Source organism: Panthera uncia, chromosome D1 (assembly GCF_023721935.1).
Source record: "Panthera uncia isolate 11264 chromosome D1, Puncia_PCG_1.0, whole genome shotgun sequence".
NCBI classification, from domain to species: Eukaryota; Metazoa; Chordata; class Mammalia; order Carnivora; family Felidae; genus Panthera; species Panthera uncia.
In genome coordinates, this window is record NC_064808.1 from 54093216 (window position 1) to 54117312 (window position 24097).

The 24097-nt window shown below is 35.3% G+C and overlaps 1 protein-coding gene across 4 annotated transcripts in view; it reads right to left on the reverse strand.

The window, feature by feature from the left end:
* The window catches only part of FCHSD2 (FCH and double SH3 domains 2), a 302350-nt gene that overhangs the window by 229403 nt on the left and 48850 nt on the right, over positions 1-24097 (reverse strand). For all 4 annotated transcript variants that reach the window (XM_049619346.1, XM_049619362.1, XM_049619338.1 and 1 more), the window contains exon 3: positions 11545-11590. In XM_049619346.1, coding sequence (XP_049475303.1) covers positions 11545-11590 — 46 coding nt within the window. The remainder of the gene's footprint in view (positions 1-11544; positions 11591-24097) is intronic.

Genomic DNA, 24097 nt, shown 5'->3' on the forward strand with positions numbered 1-24097 from the left:
ATATTTAAGGTTGTTTAGTGACTCTTACATGGCTTCTGTGTTTTCAGAGATTTATTTCTTCTGTTTGGATAAATAGATATGCAACACATCTGTTATTTCTGGAGAATTACAAAGTGAATTTCACAAACCAGGCTTAAAAATAAAGCATTAATACTCTTGTAGGAAACTGAAAGTACCAAGAAACTTGAAAAAGTTTATTGCTCAAATCCCTTTAAGTGTAAGTAAGGTTATGCAATATGATTGTCTTTCCTTCTTCTAACATCCCCCTAAAAATGTATTACAGGTTTACTGTGCATATGTTTAAGGTACGTTTTTCAAATTGCTGTCATATGATCAATCCATCTGAATTATTTTCCTTTATAATATTTCTCTATTGGGGTGGCTTATCTGTATGCTCTCTATATTTCACAAATAATATTCAACCCTTTTGGCCAATCAATCCTTTGCACAGAGGATGACAATATTATGCAACTAGTAATATAATTCTATAGAGGGCATTCTTTTACAATTGGTTATAATGCCATATCAGTGCCTTTGAAGGAAAAGAAATTAATATATTTAATTGGAAGACAACACACCGATAGAACGTAAGCTCTCTAAGCTTTAGGACTTTTTTGGGTAGTGTCACAGTACCTAGAAGAGTGTTTGATAAATATTTCTCAACACATGGAAACTGGTATATCTTTTAAAAACCTTCTAATTTAAAAACAGTACTTTATAAAAAAATTAAATGTAGTGAACCCTTCTAGTACATAGATTCTCTTAATATCTAACTAAAGAAATAACAACATTCACAAGATTGAGCTCCTGACAGAGGCAAACCACCAGACTAAAATATTAAAAAGGAACAAAAACACGACCACCATACTTTTAAAGGCTGTTTTAACATTGAAACTGATAGAGGAGATTGAAAGTGCTCAAATAAGGGTACCTGTGTGGCTCAGTCGATTAAGCTCTTGATTTCAGCTCAGGTCATGATCTCATGCTAAGATGGAGATAGTGGCATGGGGCTCTGTGCTGGTGGAGGAGCCTGCTTAAGATTCTCTCTCTCCTTCTACCCCTCCCCTGCTTGCATTCTCTCATATGCACATGTGTGCTCTCTCTCAAAAAAAAATTAAAGGGGCACCTGGGTGGCTCAGTCAGTTAAGAGCCAATTTCAGCTCAGGTCACAGGTCTCTCACAGTTCCTGACTTCAAGCTCCTGTGCCAGGCTCTGTGCTGACAGCTGGAAGCCTGGAGCCTGCTTTGGATCCTGTGTCTCCCTCTCTCTCTGTCCCTCCCCTGCTTGCACTCTCTCTCTCTCTCTCTCTCTCTCTCTCTCTCTCTCTCTCTCAAAAATAAAATAAACACTAAAAATTTTTTTAAATAAATTAAATTAAAAAATTAAAATAAATACATAAATACATAAAGAAAATAAAAGTGCTTATATAAATTGCAATTCCATTTCTTTTTATGGTAGTCTTGACCATATAGGTCATGTACCAACAACAAATAATAGGAAAACTATGGAATTTTCTGAAAAGGAAGGCTGTAACAGTGTCATTACCAAAATTATCATTAGACAATTGGTAACAAAGATGTTTTACATACTTTCAATTTAACAAGTACCAGACTCTCTAAAGGAAATTCCCACAATAAGGGCAAATTATAATTTTCAGTTGATTTTTAAATTTTGTTTTTTAATTTTATTTTAGATGTTTATTTATTTTTGAGAGAGAGACAGCATGCACACATGTGATCAAGGGAGAGGGATAGAGGAAAAGGGAGAGAGAGGATCTTAAGCAGGCTCCACACTCAGAGCAGAGCCAGACGCAGAGCAGAGCTCAATACCACGACCCTGGGATCATGACCCAAGCCAAATCAAGAGTCGGATTAACTCAACTGACTGAGGCACCCCTCAGTTGATTTTTAAATGCATCTACATGTAATGGTTAAGAACATATATTGGCTTTTACATTAGTGCTTAATCTGAAATGTAAAAGTTAAAATTAAATTCTCAAATGTTTGATTTTTCTCCAATTATGCCTTGCCAAAACTTTAACATAACAAAACTTCATTTCTTAGAGCACCAGAAATATGTAATATAGCAAAAAAAAAAAAAAAAAAAAAAAAAAAATACATAGTTTGAGACAATTTTGAAAATAAAAGACAAAAACCTATCATCGTTATTATAGATTCAAGCAGGCTTGAAAAATGGTAGTATTAGTGATGTTGCATTCTAATCTATCCAAGTCACTAAGAGAAACTATAAAATCTTATTAGGCCCAACATCACCTACATAGTATTTCTGCTCATATTTAATGTAAAGCTAATCAAGAAGGAAAGAAACAAAAAATCCCAAATATAAAAAATTCCAAATACAAAAAAGCATTTTATAATACAAATGACCAGACTTATCAAAGAGTTAATGTTATGAAAAACAAAAAAAGTGGAGGAAATATTCTAAATAAAATCAAGAAACATTATCTACCAAATGCAATGTGCAAACCTTAATTGGATCTTGGGAAAACTGCTTTTGACATTTCGAGAATAAATGAGGAAATCTGAATATAAACTACATATTTGATATTACAGAATTATTATTCATTATCTTTGATGTGATGATGACATTATATTTTGAAAAATGGTCTTGTTCTCAGAAGATGCAAAGTGAAATATGTAGAAGAGAAGGATGATGACTGAAACTTACTCTCAATCCAGCTTAGAAAAAAAAATGTGTACTGACATTAATATAGCAAAATGTTAGTAACTAGGTTAATACAGAGGCAATTAGAGATGCCTGGGTGGCTCAGTCAGTTAAAGGTCTGGCTCTTAGTTTCAACTCAGGTCATGATCTCATGGTTTTGTGACTTGGACCCCTGCATCAGGCTCTGTGCTGACAGTGTGGAACCTGCTTGAGATTCTTGGTCTCCCTCTCCCACTGTTCCTCCCCCACTCATGCTGTCTCTGTCTCTCTCAAAATAAATAAATAAACTTAAAAATATAGAGAGGCAATTAACATTATTCTTCAGTATATAATTCTTTCAACATTTCTGTAGATTTGCAGTTTCTCCAAACAAAAGATTAAAGGAAAATATCTTCATGATATTTCTATTCAATTCAGTAAAAAAATTCCAAAATCTAAAATCAGTTAACACAATGGAAATTTTTGTAAATCTCTTATGGCTTAAAGTAGTAACTGTTAACTGATTCTTGTTAGAAATACATTTTAGATAACTTGGGTTATAAAGCAAATTTCAATAAAGTCAACCCTACTGCATGGATTTATATTATAAAATCTGAATTATTGTTGTATTTTTAAAGACTTTAAAAAAATTTTTAAGACTTCAAGAGATAGTTGTTTAAAAATTCTGGCATAATAAAATAGTTAAGTAGTTGTTTTAATGAAACAGTAGATGTTCTCATAGTGGGAGAATTTTTACAATGCTTCCCAAAGGCAAGAAGATCCTCCCATTACTTTATCTCATACTATTTCCCAGAGACGTAGGACTTGGGATATCTAATACTACATGTGCAAAGGCCCACAAATTTAATTCATCACCCTCTTTCTACTAGGGAAATCCATTATTTAACAAAGCTAGATTACAACAATTCACGGAGATTAGGAAAACTATCTAAGACAGTAAAACAATAAAGACCATCTTATACAGGTACACATAGACTGAGAAGCAGTTTCATACTCATTAGCATATCTGTGTAGCCTGAAAAGAATGGAAGGGAGAATGGTCATCATTTTCCTTTCAAAAATGAAGGAAGAAAAAAAAGTCAGGGAAGTAATTTTCCCAGTTCATTAATTTGATTTATTTCAGATAGAAAATTTCTTCCTTTGAATTAGTGTCCCATTTCTTGTCCATAAATTGAAAAATATGTAGCCAGTGGCTATAACAATACATACAAATAAAGTATTTAGATATCTACTCCCATACAGCCCCCCCAAATCAAGACAAAAGTCCAATATGAATATTATATATATATATATATATATATATAATGTTATGAATATTTTATTTTGCAACATATTCCTCAGGCGATAAAAGAAAAAAGCCAGTAGGAGCATCCTTTCTTAATGTCCCCCCCACCATTTCAACTTTTCTTCAAACAATGAAATCTCTACATAGCCTGAATAAAAAAAGAAGATAACTAATCAATTCTATTAAGATACATATTTTTTAGGGGCACCTGAGTGGTTCAGATGGTTAAGCATCCAACTTCAGCTCAGGTCATGATCTCGCAGTTTGTGGGTTTGAGCCCTGCGTCAAGTTCTATCCTGACAGCTCAGAGCCTGGAGCCCACTTCAGATTCTGTGTCTCCCTCTCTCTCCCCTCCCTTGCTTGTGCTCAGTCTCTCTCTCTCTCTCTCTCAAAAACGAATTAACATTTAAAAAAATTTTTTTAAGATACGTATTTTTTTAGGGGCGCCTGGGTGGCTCAGTTAGTTAAGCATCCGACTTTGGCTCAGGTCATGATGTCGCGGTTTATGAGTTTCAGCCCCGCATCAGGCTCTGTGTGCTGATAGCTCAGAGCCTGGAGCCTGCTTTGGATTCTGTGTCTCCTTCTCTCTTTGCCCCTCTTCTGCTCGCACTCTGTCTCTCTCTCTCTCAAAAACTAAACAAACATTTAAAAAATTTTTTAAATAAAAAAAGATACATATTTTTTTAAGCATTTTAAGATCTCTGAAATCAGGGCATATCTAACCATTGACAACATGTCACAACTGCAGTCAGCATACATGAGCGAGCACAGGGGAAGAACAGAGAGACAAAGAGAGAAAGAATCCCAAGCACTTGGGGCTTGAACCCAAGAACCCCAAGATCATGACCTGAGCCAAAATCTAGAGTCAGATGCCCCCAAAAGCAAAGTTTTAAATCAACTACAGCTCTCATTCACAACTGGTAGAAGTGTAAATAACAATAATCACTTTAGAAAAGCATTTCAAAAAATCTTCTAAAGTTAAATACATATGACACAGCAAATCCACTCATTAGTTATATACCCAATAGACTACATTCAGTCACCAAAAGACACATACAAGAATGTTCACAGTTCACAGTGGCAAAATGATCACAGCCATGATAATGGCTATAAACAGAAAGATGGGTGCTTGGGTGGCTCAGTCATTTAAGCATCGGACACTTGATTTCAGCTCAGGTCATGATCTCACAGTTTGCAAGATTGAGCCCCGAGATAAGCTCTGCACTGATGGTATGGAGCCTGCTTGGGGTTCTCTCTCTCCCTCTTTCTGCCCCTCCCCTTCTCATTATCTCTCTCTCTCAAAATAAACAAACTTTAAAAAGAAAGACAATGAGAAGTATTGGCAAGAGCATGGATGAATTAGAACCTTCATACACTGCTGATGGTAGTGCAAATTATACAGCCAATATAGAAAACAGTTTGACTATTTCTTTAAAAAGTTAAAAATAAACTTACCAAAATGACCTGGCAATTCCAGTTCTAGGTATACACCCAAGAATATGAAAACATAGGTCCAATTAAAGATTACTATGTGAATGTCTATAGCAGCATTATACATAATAGCCCAAACTAGAAACAATCCGATTACCTACCAATTAGTGAATGGATAAACAAGTAGTGTGTGTGTGTGTGTGTGTGTGTGTGTGTGTGTGTGTGTGTATCCCTACCATGGAATATTATTCACCAGTAAAAGGAATGAGTTACTGATACATGATAAAACATGTATGAACTTCAAAAACATTTGGAAAAAAAAAATTTCCTAAGCGAAAGCCAGACAAGACTGTATTTTGTAGGAGTATATTTTTCTGAAATGTCCAGAAAAGGCAAATTTATAGAGCCATAAAGCTGACGGTTGCCTTGGGCAACAGAGATTGACTACAAACAAGTACAGAAAACTTGGATTCACAGAAATATTCTAAAACTGAACTGTGCTCATGATTGCATAAATCTATAAATTTGCAAAAAAAAACATTTAATTACAAATGGATGATTTTCTTTTTAATGTTTGTTTATTTTCAAGAGAGCACGCGGGCATTTTGGGGGGTGTACAGACAGACGGGGAGACACAGAATCTGAAGCAGGCTCCAGGCTCCAAGCTGTCAGCACAGAGCCCAACACAGGGCTCAAACTCACAAACTGCCAGATCATGACCTGAGCCGGACACCCAACCAACTGAGCCACCCAGGTGCCCCACAAACAGATGATTTTCAATGATACATAAATTATGCCTCTCAGAAGTATTTTTAAAAAGTAACTAGCAAGGGACAGCAAGCAGGAAGCTATAAATGAAATGTTTGGTGATGTAGGTAATAGCTATGGCTGCGTTACAGCTAATAAGAATTCAGTGTTCTAATTCTTTCACATATGCTTGAAAATTTTTCATAATGAAAAGTTTTCTTAAATAAGAAAACAAATAACTTTTTTTTAATTAGCAGATTTGAAAGCTTCACCAAAAATGTACCAATATGTATTGCAAGTATGTACCAATAGCAAATAAATGCATGAAAATGATGCTTAACATTAACTGTTATGTAAATGCAAATTAGAACTACAATAAATATCACTATGAACCTATTACAATATCTGAAATTGAAAAGACTATATGCAGTGTTGGGGACGATGTAGAGCAACTGATAACTCTCATATACTGCTGATGGGAACATAAAATAGTACCATGTCTTTGGAAACAGTTTGGCAGTTATTTAAGAAAGACCCAGCCATTATACTCCAATGTATTTACCAAAGAAAAATGAAACCATTTCATACACAAAAATGTTCATAGTAGCTTTATTTCTAATATCTAAAAATAGAAACAACTCAAATATCCATCAAGAGGTGAATGCATAGGGGCACCCGGGTGGCTCAGTCGCTTAAGGGTCTAACTCTTGACTTTGGCTCAGGTCATGATCTCATGGTTCCTGAGTTCAAGCCCTGTGTGGGGCTCCGTGCTGCTGGTGCAGAGCCTGCTTGGGACTCTCTCTCCCTCTCCCTTTTTCTCTGTACCTCCCACGCACACATACACTTTCTCTCTTTCTCTCTCTCTCTCAAAAGAAATAAATTTAAAAAAAAAAAAGAAGTGATGGATAAACAAATTGTGGAAATCCATACAATACTACTCAGCAAAAAAGAGAAATGACCTACTGATACAACATAACTGAAATAATTATGCAATAATTGTAAATAATTATGTTGATGAAAGAAGCCAAACAAAAAAGAGTACATATAATTCTACTTATATGGAATTAAACTTCTAAAAAATGCAAACTCATCTATAGTGATAGAAAGTAGATTAGAGATTGCCTGAGTAATAATGGGGGAAAGATGACTACTGAAGAGTGAGTGAAAGGGAAGGATTATAATGAGACATTATAATCTTTTGGTAGCTATAGACATGTTCTTATCTTGATTGTGATGATAGTTTCACGTGGTATATAATTCAATAAGGCTGTATAAGAAAACAGTATAGTGAATACTTGTGTAAGAGTGAGGGCAGTAAAGGGGGAGCACAAGAGGGATTTTTGGGGTGGTGTTAATATTCTGTTCTTTTTTTTTTTTTTTTGAGAGAGAGAGAGAGAGCATGCGTGAGTGTGGGAAAGGGTGAGGGTGAGAGAGAGAGAGAGAGAGAGAGAGAGAGAGAGAGAGAGAGAATATCCCAAGCAGCCTCCACACCCAACACAGAGCCTGAAGCAGGGCTCGATCCCACGACAGGATCATGACCTGAGCTGAAATCAAGAGTCAAGACACTCAAATGACTAAGCCATCCAGGTTCTGTTTCTTGACCAGGGTACTGGCTATAGGGGTGTGTTCACTGAAAATTCATGGAGCTGTGCACTTAGGATCTACACATTTTTCTGTATGCATGTTATACATCAATTTTTAAATGGCTTATTAAAAAGAAAATATGATATTATTATACATTCAACAGAACGTATACTTTTTGGGGCGCCTAGGTGGTTCAGTCGGTTAAGCATCCGACTTCGGCTGAGGTCATGACTGTGCGGTTCTTGAATTTGAGCCCCACGTCCAGCTCTGTGGCTCTGTGCTGACATTAAATAAACATTAAAAATTAAAAAGAATGTTACTTTTTAATTTCAGACAATACCAATTCTTGGCAAAGATGTGGACAACTGAAACTTTCATACATTGCTGCTAAGCATGTAAACTGGTACAATCGCTTTGGAAAACTAGCTATAACTACTTAAGTGCTAATATACATATATACCTGGTGACCCAGTATATACCTAGTTCTACACCTAGGTATACCTAACAGATATGAATCTACATATCCAACATATATGAAGCTCAAAACTTAATGCTGAATGAAAGAAATCAGAAGAGTACATAGTACATGATATTATTTAATTTAAATTCAAAAACAGTAAGAAATCCAAAGTAACAATTATTCTGATAAGAATCAGTGTACTGGTTACCACTGGAAGGTAGGAGTAATAACTGCTTCTGGGACCCTGGTAATGTTCTACATCTTAATCTGAATAGTAGTTACAAGGCTGTGTTCACTTCATAAAAATTTATCAAACAGTATACTGAATATTTATCCATCTTACTGTATATATGTAATATTTCAATTTCTAAATCTTTAAGCAACATGGGGCTTGAACTCATGACCCCGAGATCAAGGGTTGCATGCTCTACAACTAAGGTAGCCAAGTACCCCATTTCCATTTTTAAGATCTACTCCCCCAAATTTCAACTCTATACTGAGCCAGAGAAGGAAAGAAAAAGAAATAATTTAAATAGTCCAGCTGTCCTCTATGACCACACCCTATCACCAATGAGAGTTATGTCCTCAGAGAGCAAATGCAAATAATAAGCCTGACATAATCAGTGTAAACTGGCAAAATCCACAGACAGAATGTCAGTCATTTCAGGGGTTTCTCCTCTATTGACAAGAAGTAAAAACACTGTTGAGGCGACTAAAAAAAGAGTGTAGAGATAGCTTTGTCTATATGCACAAAAAATGAATTGGAAAATTAACTGGAAAAACATTGAAGAGTAAGAACTGACAAAAATCATCTGAAATGAAAATATGACAAATAACAAGAAGAATCAGCATCCTAACTCTCCATAAATGCTCAAATGTCCCAATCAGAGAGATACCAAAACATTTTAATTTCTGAATATTATCACATGAAATTTTGAACTATATATTATTAGGTGCCATATACCATTTATACATTATTATATAGAACTGTATAAACAAAACCAGGTAAAATTTACTTAAAAGACATTTAAAGAAAATTTTCAAGAATAAATTAGACTGCTCTCTAAACGCAATTCTACTTTACCATATACATACATATATACACAAAAAGTACATACATCTACATATAAATATCATAAATACGTTATAAACACACTTACAAACACACATAAAAACACATATATGCCCTTAATTGAACAAAAGATAGAAATCTAAAAATATCACTTAGAGTGAGAAAAATAACAAAGCCACTAAAATAGTGCTGTATTACATTGGAAAGGGTAGGCCAAAAAGGAATGGCTTAGGAAGCTAATTTCTCATTTATTATAAGAAGTAATCCAGCAATAATGTCTAGAGTTGACAAATCATGAATCAGTTATAAGCACATTATTTAAAGATATGGAAATGATCACCAGGAAAACCAAAACAGTTGTCTACCTTTAATCTTTTCTCCGAGGGTGGTGATTGCAATTGGGACAAAGGACTGCTGATTTTCATACAATTTAATGTACTGTCTTATATCTTTAACCATGAACCTATCCTACTTATTTTATTATTAAACTTTTAAATCATGTTACAGAAGAATAGGTCACACAAAAATTTTCCACTTCATATAAATTTTAAGAACAGATCATATACTTTGATCCCAGGGGAAACATATCTGTAAAGGGCATGATAACTGTCCCTATTTCACAGGTTTATTGAGAGGATTAAACCAGATAACATAATGTAAAATAATCAGCAAAGTGCCTGGCACAAGGATTCAATAAATTTTACCCATCATTACTAATACTTCCTATATAAGCACAGAATAAGGTTCAACACTAATTTCTAGAACTGATGCTAATTCATTATGTAAAACACCTGATTAATAACCACTCAATAACTAACAACTGAATTAATGAATCTATCTAGTTTTCAAGAAACGGATAATTATCTAAGACTATCAAATAAAACACAGTTACCTTGTTAAATACAATGAAATCAGAGTAAAAATTAAAATCAAAATCTGACAAAACACAAAAAAAATCATATCCCAATTTCACTATTTATAAGAATAACAACAGCAGCCATAAGTAGTTACCCTGTACAGCATTTCCTTCTAATGCTTTCCTGTATTTTTAAATTTTCTTTCACATACAACTTTTATAATTTTGGGAGTGGGAGGAGATCGATTTTAGAATTCTATTCCACAAAGAAAGCAATTGCTTACAAGGGCCAAAATTTCCAAATCATGTCATACTATTTTTGTACAAGGAAAGGTAATTATTATTTCTTACATATCTATAAAATGATATATCAACATAATTTTTTCTTGGCACATTTAGTTATCTGGGAGCAAATAAGATTCTAATTAAAATAAAAGAATGAAAAGGGGTGCCTGGGTGGCTCAGTCGGTTGAGAGTCTGACTTCAGCTCAGGTCACGATCTCATAGTTCATGAGTTCAAGCCCTACATCGGGCTCTGTGCTGACAGCTCGGAGCCTGGAGCCTGCTTCAGATTCTGTGTCTCCCTCTCTCTCTGCCCTTCCCCCATTCATGTGCTGTCTCTCTCAAAAATAAATAAACATTTTTTAAAAATTTAAATAAATAAATAAAAGAATGAAATGCTTAAATTTCCCTAGAAATAGAACTATGTCATCCATTCAAAGTACATCATTCTCTGTCAATAGGGACCTAAATAAATGCCTGACTGAACAAAATAAACCTTCCATAAGACTGCAAAGAATGGGATATGTAAGAGAATGAATATACAGCTGACGCTTGAACAATGCAGCAATTAGGGATGCCAACCCCCAATGTAGTCGAAAATTCCCATATAACTTTTGACTCCCTAAAAATTTAACCACTAATTGCTACTATTGACCAGAAGACTTACTGATAACATAAGCAGTTAGCATATATTTTATGTTATATACTGTATTTTTACAATAAAGTAAGCTAGAGAAAAGAAACTGTTATTAAGAAAACTATGAGGAAAAGAACATACATTTACAGTACTGTACATATATTTATCCAAAAAAACCCCACATATTGGTGGACATAGTTCAAGCCCATGTTGTTCGAGAGTCACCTATATATAAAGTATATGCATTATTATTTATATTTGTAAATACCTTACAACTGCTATAAATATTATCTTCTCTCCAAAAGTTCATAACCTTCATTGTAGTAAGGAGCAACTTAGCTCCTCATCTAGAGATTCAAATGGAGTAAAGAGAGAATCAAAGTGAGATAGTCAGAAATAAGAAAAACAGGATGCAGGGATAACAAGTTTCTCTCTAATGAGTATATCTGCCTTTAAGCCAAAGAAGAGGTATACCTAGAATGGTCACCTCAATTTCCAAGCTTACCTGTGCATACTCTCTTTCAATAGCAGCCTTCTTCTGACTGAATGTCCTAAAAACACAAATAAAAATTCATTAGCAGAAGTGTAACAATTTTATGTAAATTTATCAACACATCCTCAGATACTACCTGGTAAAAACTGTGTTCAGGGAAAGGACAATATTTTATTCATCTTATGTTCTAGGAACACTGCTGACAAAAGGCTCTGGACTCAGAAAAACTATTCAAATTCTGGCTCTACCACTTAGTAGCCGTATGATCTTGGTCAAGTCACTTGACTTCTCTGTGACTCAAAATGGGGATAGTTATAACAGTACCCATGTCAAATGACAGAGTAAAATTTAGTTATTTAAAATATATTAAGTGCTTGGGGCGCCTGGGTGGCTCAGTCGGTTAAGCACCCAATTCTGGTTTTTGGCTCACAGTTCATGAGTTCAAGCCCCACATGAGGCTCTGCGCTCACAGTGCAGAGCCTACTTGGGATTCTCTCTCTCTGTCTCTCTCTCTCTCCCCCTCTCCCTGCCCTCTCCCTCCCACTCTCTCTCTCTCAAAAATAAATTAAAAAAAAAAAAAATATATATATATACATATATATATGTATGTATATATGTTATCTTCTCACCTATCATAAATACCCAGGCAGAAGAAACTAAAATGAACTAGCTTATACTTTCATCATTAAAAAATCTGAAAACTGGGGCGCTTCAGTGGCTTAGTCGGTTAAGTGTCTGACTCTTGATTTCAGCTCAGGTCAGTAATCCCAGGGTTGTGGGACTGAGCCTTGCATCAGGCTCTGCCCTGGGAGTGAGGCTCTCCCCACCTGTGCTCACTCGCTCTCAAAAAAAAAAAAAAAAAAAACTGAAAACTTACCCATATTTTGAAGGAGGTAGTATTTTCTAATATTTCACAAAACATGAAAGCAAACATTTAAGCTATTTATTCAGTAGTAGTATTCATTTAGCATTCAGTGTTTATTTATTTAGCTTGAAAGCCTAGATGTAACTCGTCTTAAAATAAGGATGTTCAAGTGAAGTCTCCAAGAAAATGGGAACTCTTATTCTGAATGTGTGTATCAATTAATTTTAAAATTCTCGGTGGATTTTTAGTTGTTATGAAACAATTACATGTCTGCTAAGTAATTTTCTGTTCTAAAGAAAGAAAACAAATCCAAGGTGACAACTATTCAAAATCAACATCATTAATATTAGAAACCTATTTGTTATAATTCACAGTATCAAGAGAGCAGAACAAAAAAATCTTCTCATAATCTCCATAGAAGATGAAAAGGCATTTGTTAAAATTCAACATCAGTTTCTCATAAACATCTTTAAAAATATTAATGGATGCTATAATTAATCAGATGGACAAGAACAAGCGATGGCAAAGACGTAGAGAAATTAGAACTCTCATACAATGCTGGTAAGAATATAAAATGATGCAGCTGCTTTAGAAAATCATAGTGTAGGAGTTCCTCAAAAAGTTAAACATAGAGTTACCATATTGACCCAGCAGTTCTATTCCTAGGTACGTACCCAAGAAAACTTGTCTATATAAAAACTTGTAAACAAATGTTCATAGCAACATTATTCATAATAGCCAGAAAGTGGAATCAACCCAAAAGTCCATTAACTGGTGAACAGATAAATAAGATGTGCTATATCATATGATAGAATACTATTCAAAAAAGGAATGAAATATTGATACATGATACAGTATGGATGAACCTGGAAAACACTATGCTAAGAAGCCACATAAAAGGACACATATTACATGATTTCATTTATACAGAATGTCCCAGAATAGGCAAGCCTACAGAGACATAAAGTAGATTAGTGGTTGCCAAAGGTTGGAGAGTTGAGATAAGTTTGCCATATTTCAAAAGCATTTTTCTTTTACCTAAATAGGTTGATTATAAAGTTCACATGGAAAAAATGAACACTTAAGAACAGTTATTAAGATTCTGAAAAAGAGTATTTAAAAAGACCTACCTTCACCACATAATAAAAACTAATTTAATAAGGTGGCAATAATTAAGATAGCTTAGTAACGGAACATGAATAAACAGAAAGATAATGAAACAGAAGTCAGAAATGCACCTAAATACACAAAAATTTAGTAACTGAAAAAGAAGACATTTTGATTCAAAAGAGAAAACATGGATTACTTAGTAAATTCTACTGCATCAACTTTACAAGAAGACGCAATGTTAAGTAAACAGAAAAGTTACAGATTAATGTATATATAGTATACTATGTTTTTACATGAAAATGTTTACCCATAAATGCTGTATTATAATTACAATACTACTCCATTACAACACAGATGGTCCCCAACTTGCAATGGTTCAACTTACAATTTTTTGACTTTACAATGGTGCAAAAGTGATATGCATTCAGTAGAAACCGAACTTCAAATTTTAAATTTTGATCTTTTCCTGGGCCAGCACAAAACTCTCCACTGTTGTGCAAGGCAGCATCAGTGCGCCCCAGCTCCCAGTCAGCCACGCAATCACAATGGCAAACACCTTACTAACAACCAACCATTCTATACCCATACAACAATTCTGGTTTTCGCTTTCAATACAGTAGTCAATAAATGACATGAGATTGTCAACACTTTGTTATAAAATGGGCTTTGCGTTAAATGATTTTGCCCAACTGTATGCTAATCTAAGTGTTCTGAGCACGTTTAAGGTAGGCTAGGCTAAGCTATGATGTTTTGTAGGTTAGGTATACAAAATGCATTTTTGACTTAATGTCATTATTTTCAACTTTCAATGGGTTTATCAAAACATAACCCCACTGTAAGTCAAGGAAGAGCTGTAGTTCCTTAAATGAAAAACTATTATGTGGAAAAATGCCTACTGTGGTCCCCTAGGAAATCACTGTGATAGAATTCTCTGAAATATTAACAAGAAACTGGCTTGACAATGGCTCCATATGAAGAAAGGAACTGGTGTTAGAAGACCTTTTACTGCATTGTTTGTGTTATTTGAATTCATACCATGTGGATGTGTATATATTTTTGAGGTGGAATTTATATGACATACAACTAATAATTTTAAAAAATGTTTTTAACATTTATTTATTTTTGAGAGACAAAGAGAGACCGAGCATGAGCTGGAAAGGGGCAGAGAGAGAGAGGGAGACACAGAATCAGAAGCAGGCTCCAGGCTCCAAGCTGTCAGCACAGAGCCCGATGCAGGGCTCCAACTCACCAACCACGAGATCATAACCGAATGAGCCACACAGGCACCCCACAATTAACCAGTTTAAAGTGTTCAGTTAAAAAAATAAATAAATAAAAGAAAACAAAGTAAATAAAAATAAAAATTAAATACATAAATAAGTAATAAAGTGTTCAGTTCAACAGCATTTCATGTGTTCACAGTATGCAACTACCACCTCTACCCACTTTCAAAACCTTTTCATTACTCCAGAACACTCCATATTCATTAAGTAATCACTCTCTCCATTCCCCCTCCTTTTATCCCTGGCAAAAAGTAATATATTTTTCTGCCTCTATTACATATTTGCCTATTCTGGAGATTTCCTATAAAAGGAATCATACATGACCCTTTGTATCTGACTTCTTTCACTTAGTATGTTTCCAAGGTCCAAGTTGTAGAAGGTATCAATACTCCATTACCTTTTGTGACTGAATTATTATTCCACTCCACTGTAAAAATACAATTATTATTATACTCCACTGTATGGATATACTACAATTTGTTTATTCATTTATCTACTGATGAATTTGGGTTGTTTCATATCTTACCTATTATAAATAATGTTGCTATAAACAACATATATAAAGTAAGAATAAATCCCTGTAATAGTTATTTCTCTAATAAAATCCAATATTCTAAATAATTTTTCTAAAACAAATCTGATCCAGCTACTCTCCTACTAATATTCCTAAAAAAGCTCCTCATCACTCCCAGAGTAAAAATCTAAATTCCCTTAAGGTTGTATGTGACTTTATCTCTGTAAACTCCCCCATTCACATCTCAGACCCCAGCTAAAGTTCTTAAAAGGACCAGTAGGCTCATGCTCATAGTCTAGCAAATGTACTCCTTTTTACTTGGAATTCCCTTCCCCCATTATTTGGCTTAATTCTTCCTCATCCTTCAAAACTTAGCTTAAGCATAACTTCTAAAAACTCTTCCTGAATTCCACTTGTGATTTGGATACCCTTTCTCTAAGGTCCTCCAGCATGTTGTAACAAAGCACCTGCTTCAAGTATTTTAATTGTGAATTGACTAGAGTTCCCTGAGAGCAAGGAGTGTGTTTTGTATTTATATGTGTAGCACAGTGCCTGAAAGCTAGAGAAGTTTATTTCAGTAAATGTTTGCTGAATGAATGGATAGAAACTAAATAATCAGGTTTCAGGCTCTTCATGAGTATGAATTAAATAGCTCAGTAGAACCAAGATCACAATCTATATCCATATGGACCAGTTAAGTTTCTCAACCTTGGACAGACTGTATCAGAAAACCTAACTATTTTGTGTACATGAGCTTTAAAAACCAAGGAGGGTATATGAATGTGCAGTAAAGGATTAACCTTGCCCCAAGAGAGGTCTGGCCTTTGCTCTTGACTTCTGGGGAATGATCTCTAAACCTATGGAATGTCATGTCTGATAACAGTGTTTTTGTTTACCTGGGGACCTTAGGCCATGCATAGTCTATGATAGCAATGTGATTTATTGAGAGTGGTGTGGAGGAGGGGGGGGTTCCTAACACATGGTTATCAGTTCAACCTCTGAAGAAGCTGGAAACTAATAAGGTCAGCCACATGGGCAGTTAATCATATCATGGTGACCAAATATACCTCTTCTCTTGGCTGATTATAAGGTAATATCCGTTCACTATAAAACACACACACACACACACACACACACACACACTTCAGTAAACTTTCAATGAGTTCTGTGAGTCCTTCTATTGAATTATCAAATCTAAGGGTGGTCCTGGGGCTCCCTGATCTTGCAAATCATGTCAGAAGTGACATGTATATATAGACCTCCAAACTTGCGGTTGGTGTCAAAAGTGAGAGTTGTCTTGGGGACTCCCTAACTCAATAATTCATCACCAAGATAAGCAGAACACCTAAGAATGTTCAAATTATTAATGGTGGTAGTGGAAATGGGATATTAATAACCATAATGATGAATGTTAAAAATACAGATAAACACACATACCAGATGGCTAAAACTTAAAAGACTGATAACTATAAATATCAATGGGATGATAGAGCTATAAAACTCTAATATGTTGGTGGTGGGAATGTAAAATAATACAACCACTTTGGGAAAAAATATGGTTTTTATTATATAATTAAGCACACATCTATCTTGACACAGCAATTCTAATAGTGGGCATTTACCAAGAGAGATGAAAATACACATCCCTAAAAACACTCAACAAAAATATCTATAGCACCTTTATTCATAAACAGACAAAAACAGGTGTCTATCACTGGCATAATAGATCAACAGTGATATATACTCAAAATATATAAAGAACTTTTAAAACTCAATACCCAAAAAATGAATAATCCAATTAAAAAATAGGCAGACAACATGAATAGACATCTTTCCAAAGAAGACATACAGATGGTCAGCAGACACATGAAACGATGCCCAACACCACTGATCATCAGGAAAATACAAATCAAAACTACAATGAGAGGGGCGCCTGGGTGGCGCAGTCGGTTAAGCGTCCGACTTCAGCCAGGTCACGATCTCGCGGTCCGTGAGTTCGAGCCCCACATCAGGCTCTGGGCTGATGGCTTGGAGCCTGGAGCCTGTTTCCGATTCTGTGTTTCCCTCTCTCTCTGCCCCTCCCCCGTTCATGCTCTGTCTCTCTCTGTCCCAAAAATAAATTAAAAACGTTGAAAAAAAAAATTAAAAAAAAAAAAAAACTACAATGAGAGATCACCACCTCACACCTGTCAAAATAGCTAAAAATCAACAACAAAAGAAACAACAGATGTTGGTGAGGATGTGGAGACAGGGGAACCCTCTTGCACTGTTGGTGGGAACACAAACTGGTGCAGCCACTCTGGAAAACAGTATGGAGGTTCCTCAAAAGTTAAAAAAGGAGTGCCTAGCTCAGTTGGTTAAGCGTTGGACTCTCGATATCGGCTCAGATTGTGATTTCACACTCGTGAGATAGAGCCCTCCGTTGGGCTCTGTGCTGAGCGTGGATCCTGCTTGGGATTATCTCTTCCCCTTTCTCTCTCTGCCCCTCCCCTGCTTATGCACACACGCGTGCTCACTCTCTTTCTCTCTCTCAAATAAATAAACTTTTTTAAAAAGTTAAAAATAGAACTACCCTACAATCCAGCAATCGCACTACTAAGTGTTTTATCCAAAGAATATAAAAATACTAATTCAGAGATACATGCACCCCAATGTTTACAGGAGCATTATCCACAATAGCCAAACTATGGAAGCAGCCCAAGTGCCCATCAACTGATGATAAAGAAGATGTGATACATATATATTCATAATGGAATATAACTCAGCAATAAAAAATGAAATCTTGCCATTTGCAGGGACATGGATGGAGCTAGAGAGTATTATGCTCAGTGAAAATAAGTCAGAGAAAGATAAATACTGTATGATCTCACTCATCTGTAGATTTAAAAAACAAGGCAAATAAGCAAAGGCACAAAAAAAAAAAAAAAAGAGGCAAACCAAGAAATAGACTCTACACTATAGAGAACAAACTGATGGTTGCCAGAGGGGATGTGGGTGGGGGAATGGGTAAAATAAGTGAGGGAGACGAAGAAGTACCCTTGTTGTGAGGAGCACAGGGTGTTATATGGAAGTGTTAAATCATTGTATTGAACACTTGAAACTAATATTACATTGTATCTTTAACTGGAATTTAAATAAAAACTTTTTTTAAAGGTTTTTTAAAATGGTGATATATTCTTTTTTTTTTTTTAAGGTTTTTATTCATTTTTTAGAGACAGAGACAGAGACAGAGACGGAGCACGAGTGGGGGAGGGGTAGAGAGCGAGGCAGACAGAATCCGAAGCAGGCTCCAGGCTCTGAGCTGTCAGCACACAGCCCGATGCAGGGCTCAAACCCACAAGCTGTGAGATCACGACCTGAGCTGAAGTTGGATGCTCAACCGACTGAGCCACCCAGGTGCCCCTAAATGGTAATATATGCTTAAAATAGAAAAAAAAAAAAAAATGAGTATTAAAAATGCATGGACTAAAAAAACAAAAAACAAAAACAAATGAACTATAACTACCACATTTTACTATTCTGAATTAGTTCACCTCTGTTATTTTATAAATAATACTTTAAATAGAACTAATATTAGGATATAAAAAATAATTTTTTAACATGGACAGCAAGCTGGGGTAAGGGAATTAGTGCTTATATTATTAGCATATTGATAATTCTTTCATTTAAAAAAAAACCTTTATAATTTTGTTCTGGAATACAATGGCTGTTTTTAGGGGTATTATTACAGCAAATATGGCAATAACATTAAAATGATGACATGAAACACAAAAAACTTTTTTTTAAACAAAGCAAGTAGAATAAAGAACTGAAACTATAAGTCTGGCACAGAGGAAATTACTTGGCTCCTAATAAAAATAGTCACCAACATTCATCAAGTATCTTCTAAATTTCAGGTATTCTGCTAAAGAGGCATTGGAAATAGAAAGATGAATAAGACACAGACTCTCTTCTCAAGGGATCCATTAAGACAAGGTATAAATGGATGATGCCAAGATCCACAAATGCTATCGTCATAAAATGAAAAGCAGAAAGTGTTCTTATTTCTTATTAATTAGGCAGGCAACCTTGGGCAAGTTAATTTTCCTGACTGTGCTTCAGTGTCCTATTGGTTAAATGGGAATAAAAAGAACACCTACCTCACAGGATTATTATGAAGATGAAATGTACATATTTGTAAAGCACTTAGAACAGACTTGGCACATACTAAATGTTAGAAAAGTCTTTGTTAAATAAGTGCAAATACATTCCACAGCTTAGAATTATCAAATTTAATCCAGTTTAAATATTTTGACCAAATGAATATGCACAGCACTAACAAAAAATACATTTTAAGCAACTCTGGTCTTCATGACAGAGCAAAGTGAAAATCTTCTTACTCCTCCCAGAAGTTACTCAAAAGCAATAAAGAGAATAAAAAACATACATGCAAACATGATCTCCAATAAAACTAGGAAACATATGAAATATAAGTGAAAGATAAGCCAAAAGAGAGACAAACTGGAGAAGGAGGGTGAATATAAGGCACAAGGCTCCAAAACTCAAGGGGGGAGGTGTCTACATTTCTTCAAGTATACTTCCTGAGGTATAAAATTTAAACCACATTTGCAACAACGAAAACAGGGGACGTGGGCTGGGGAAAGAGCTTTGTTGTTCACAATTTGAAGAAGTAGAGGAGACAGTACTAAATTAGGAATCACATAAACAAGCTACACTAGCAGAAATTAGGTTGCTGGTGTGGCAAAAAGATAGTGAGACAGCTGCACTACCAACGGTCCAATCTTCTCTGGTAAAGGAGAAATAAAATAAATTAATACACACAAACCTGGTTGTAAAGAAAATTACTGTAGATCTGGAAGGCTGTAGCTACCCTGAGATACCTACAAAAAGTAGTACGGGGAAAACCCCCTTCATTCAAAAAATAAATAACCCAAATGTAAATTTTAAAAAAGGAAAAACAGTAGCCAAAGGACACTCATGAGAAAAATGCTGCCATCAAGCAAATGAAATATGTAACCAATATTTCAAATGAACTTTTAAAACTTAAGTAATAATTTTAAAAACTAATAAAGAAATACCACTTTCAGATCAAATTACAATGTTCAAATGCCAAGAGAAGAGCAGTGGAGAAAGTGGGGATTCCCTCTTGTTCCTGATGTTAGGGGGAAAGATTTGTCTTTTGCCACTGAGTACAGCTGACCCTTATACAATACAAGCAGTCAAAAATCCATGTATGGCTTTTGACTCCCCAAAACCTTAACTATGCATAGCCTACTGGTGACTGTAAGCCTTACCAATAACAAACAATTAACACATTTGTATGTTATATCATATACTGTATTCTTACCATAAACTAAGCTACATAAAAGAAAATGTTATTAAGAAAATCATAAGGAAGAGAAAATAAATTTATAGTACTATACTGTATTTATCAAAAAAATTTGGACCCACATGGTTCAAACCCATGTTGTTCAAGGGTCAACTGTATAATGAATGTTACTGTGGGTTTTTCTATGAGCCCTGTATCATATTAAGGAAGTTTCCGGGGCACCTGGTGGCTCAGTCAGTTAAGCATCTGACTCTTGGTTTCAGTTCTAGTCATGGTGTCATGGTTCACTAGATCAAGCCCCATGCTGGGCTCCAAGCTGATAGCTCGGAGCCTGCTTGAGATTTTCCTTCTACCTTTCTCTCTGCCGCTCCCTCCCTCTCTCTCAAAATAAATAATTTTTTTAAAAGGAAGTTTCCTTTTATTCCTAGTTTACTGACTGTTTTTTAATATATTTGTCTACATTTTTTTAGTATAATTGACACAGGATGCTACATGTGTTTATATGTGTTACAATATTTCAGGTATATGACAGTGATCCAACTTCTCTTTAAGTTACGCTATGATCATCACAAGTGTAGCTACCATCTGTTACCACACAGTGCTCTTACAATATCATTGACTATATTTTCTATGCTGTGCCTTTAGTTTACTGAGCAGTTTTAACATGAAAAGGTGCTGAATTTTGTCAAATGCTTTTCCTGTCTCTATTGGCATGATTATATGGTTTTGTCCTTTGTTCTATTCGTATGGTGTATTTCATTCATTGATTTTCTTATATTGAACTTTTATATTCCTGGGATGAATCTCACTCTGTCAAAGTGTATAATCCTGTAAATGTGTTGTTGTTTTTTGAGAATTTTTCCATCAATGTTCATAAGGGATATTGATCTGTAGTTTTCTTGTGATATCTTTGTGTGACTTTCATATCAGAATAATGAGGACCTCATAGAATGTGAGTGTTCCCTTCTCTTCTTTTTTTGGGGGGGGGGGGGGGGGGGAGTGTTTGAGAAGGACTGGTGTTAATTCTTCTTTAACTGTTTAGTAAAGTCCACCTATGAAGATGTCTACTCCTAGACTTTTTGTTGGAAAGTTTTTAATTACTGATTCAATTTCATTATTTGTAAAAGGTCTGTTGAGAATTTCTATTCTTTTCTAGAATCAGTTTTGGTAATTTGTGTGTTTCTAGGAATTTGTCCTTTTCATCTAGGTTATCCAATCTGTTGGCATACAACTGTTCATAGTACTCTCTTTTAATACTTTTTATTTTAATGGTAGAATAAAGAGTAATGCCCCCATTTTCATTTCTCATTTTAGCTATTTGCATCTTCTCTCTTTTTTCTTAGACTAGTTAAAGATTTGCCTATTGTTGAGCTCTTCAAAGAATCGACTTTGGTTTCATTCATCTCTCTACTGTCTTTCTATCCTCTATTTCATTTATCTCTGATCTAATCTTTTTTTAAATTTTTTTTTTTTTTAACGTTTATTTTTGAGACAGAGAGAGACAGAGCATGAGCAGGGGAGGGTCAGAGAGAGAGGGAGACACAGAATCTGAAACAGGCTCCAGGCTCTGAGCTGTCAGCACAGAGTCCGACGCGGGGCTCGAACTCACGGACCGTGAGATCATGACCTGAGCCGAAGTCGGCCGCTTAACTGACTGAGCCACCCAGGCGCCCCTTTTTTTTTTTTTTTTTAATTTTTTTTTCTCTGATCTAATCTTTATTATTTTCTCCCTTTTTCTGGTTTTGGATTTGGTTTGCTATTTACTAGTTTCTTGGGTGTAAAGTTAGGTTGATCTGAGATCTTTATTTTTAATGTAGGTGTTTAGAGCTACTAATTTCCCAGAGTAGCTTCACTGCATACTGTAAGTTTTGGTATATTGTGTTTTTGTTTTCATTCCCGTCAAAGTATTTTCTAATTTTCCCAGTGATTTCTTTTGACCCACTAGTTATTTAAGAATATGTAGTTCTGGGGCGCCTGGGTAGCTCAGTCAGTTAAGCAGCCTAGTTCAGGTCAGGTCATGATCTTGTGGTTCACAAGTTCAAGCCCCACATTGTTGTTCAACAAGGATGCCAACAAGGATGCCACAACCATTAAAAGGAGAAAGAATAGTCTTTTCAACAAATAGTGCTACAAGTGAATTTCCATATACAAAAGAATGAAATTGGACCCCATCTCATTCCAAATATAAAATTTAAGTCAAAGTGGACCAAAGATTAAATGTAATAGTTAAAACTATAAAATTCTTAAAAGAAAGTATAGGAGTAAATCTTCAAGATCTCCAATTTGGCAATAGATTCTTAAATGGAACACAAAAAGCATATCAAGAAAAGAAAAAAAAAAAGTAAAACAACTTCATCAAAGTTAAAAATATGCATCAAAGGACATTATCAGGGCACGTGGGTGGCTGAGTCGGTTAAGCCTCCGCCTCTGGCTCAGGTCATGATCTCAGTTTGTGGGTTCGAGCCCCGCATTGGGCTCTGTACTGACAGCTCAGAGCCTGGAGCCTGCTTCAGATTCTGTGTCTCTTCTCTCTCCCTCTGCCCCTCCACAGATCATGCTCTGTCTCTCTCTCTCTCTCTCTCTCTCAAAAATGAATAAATGTTTAAAAAGTTAAAAAAAAAAACAAAAAGACATTATCAAGGATATTAAAAGAAGGGTTGCCTGGCTGGCTCAGTCAGTAGAGCATGTGACTCTTGATCTTGGGATTCTGAGTTCGAGCCCCACATTTGATGTAGAGATTACTTTCAAAAAAAACAAAAGGAAAGAATATGAAAGGGAAGGAAGGAAAGAAAATGAAAAGACAATAGAATAGGAAAATTATTTGCAAATCATGTATCTGATATAAGGGCTTAATATCCAGAATACATAAAGAACTCTTAAAAATCTATAGCAAAGAGACCAATGACCCAATTTTAAAAAGGCAAAAGTAGGGGATTCTGGGTGGCTCAGTCAGTTGGTGTCTTAGTCTTGATTTCAGCTCAGGTCATGGTCTTACGGTTTATGGGATCAAGCCCCACGTCAGGCTCTGAGCTGACAGCACAGAGACTGCTTGGGATTCTCTCTCTCCCTCTCACTCTGCCCCTTCCCCTCCTCATGTTCTCTCTCTCAAGATAAATAAAACTTTTTTAAAAATTTAAGTTAAATTAAAAAGGCAAAAGTATTAAATATACATTTTTTCCACAGAAAATATACAAATGGTCAATAAGCACATGAAAGCACATGAAAAGATGTTCAACATCCATTAGTCACTAGGAAAATGCGAATCAAAACCACCGCAAGTTATCACTTCAGACCCACTGGAATGGTTATACACAAAAGCAAGAGAACAAATACTGGCCAGGATGTGGAGAAGTAAGAACCTTCATACATTGCTGATGAGAATGTAAACCAGTACAGCTTCTAGAAAACAACTTGACATCCTCAGAAAATTAAAAATAGACCTACCCTATGACCCAGCAATAGCA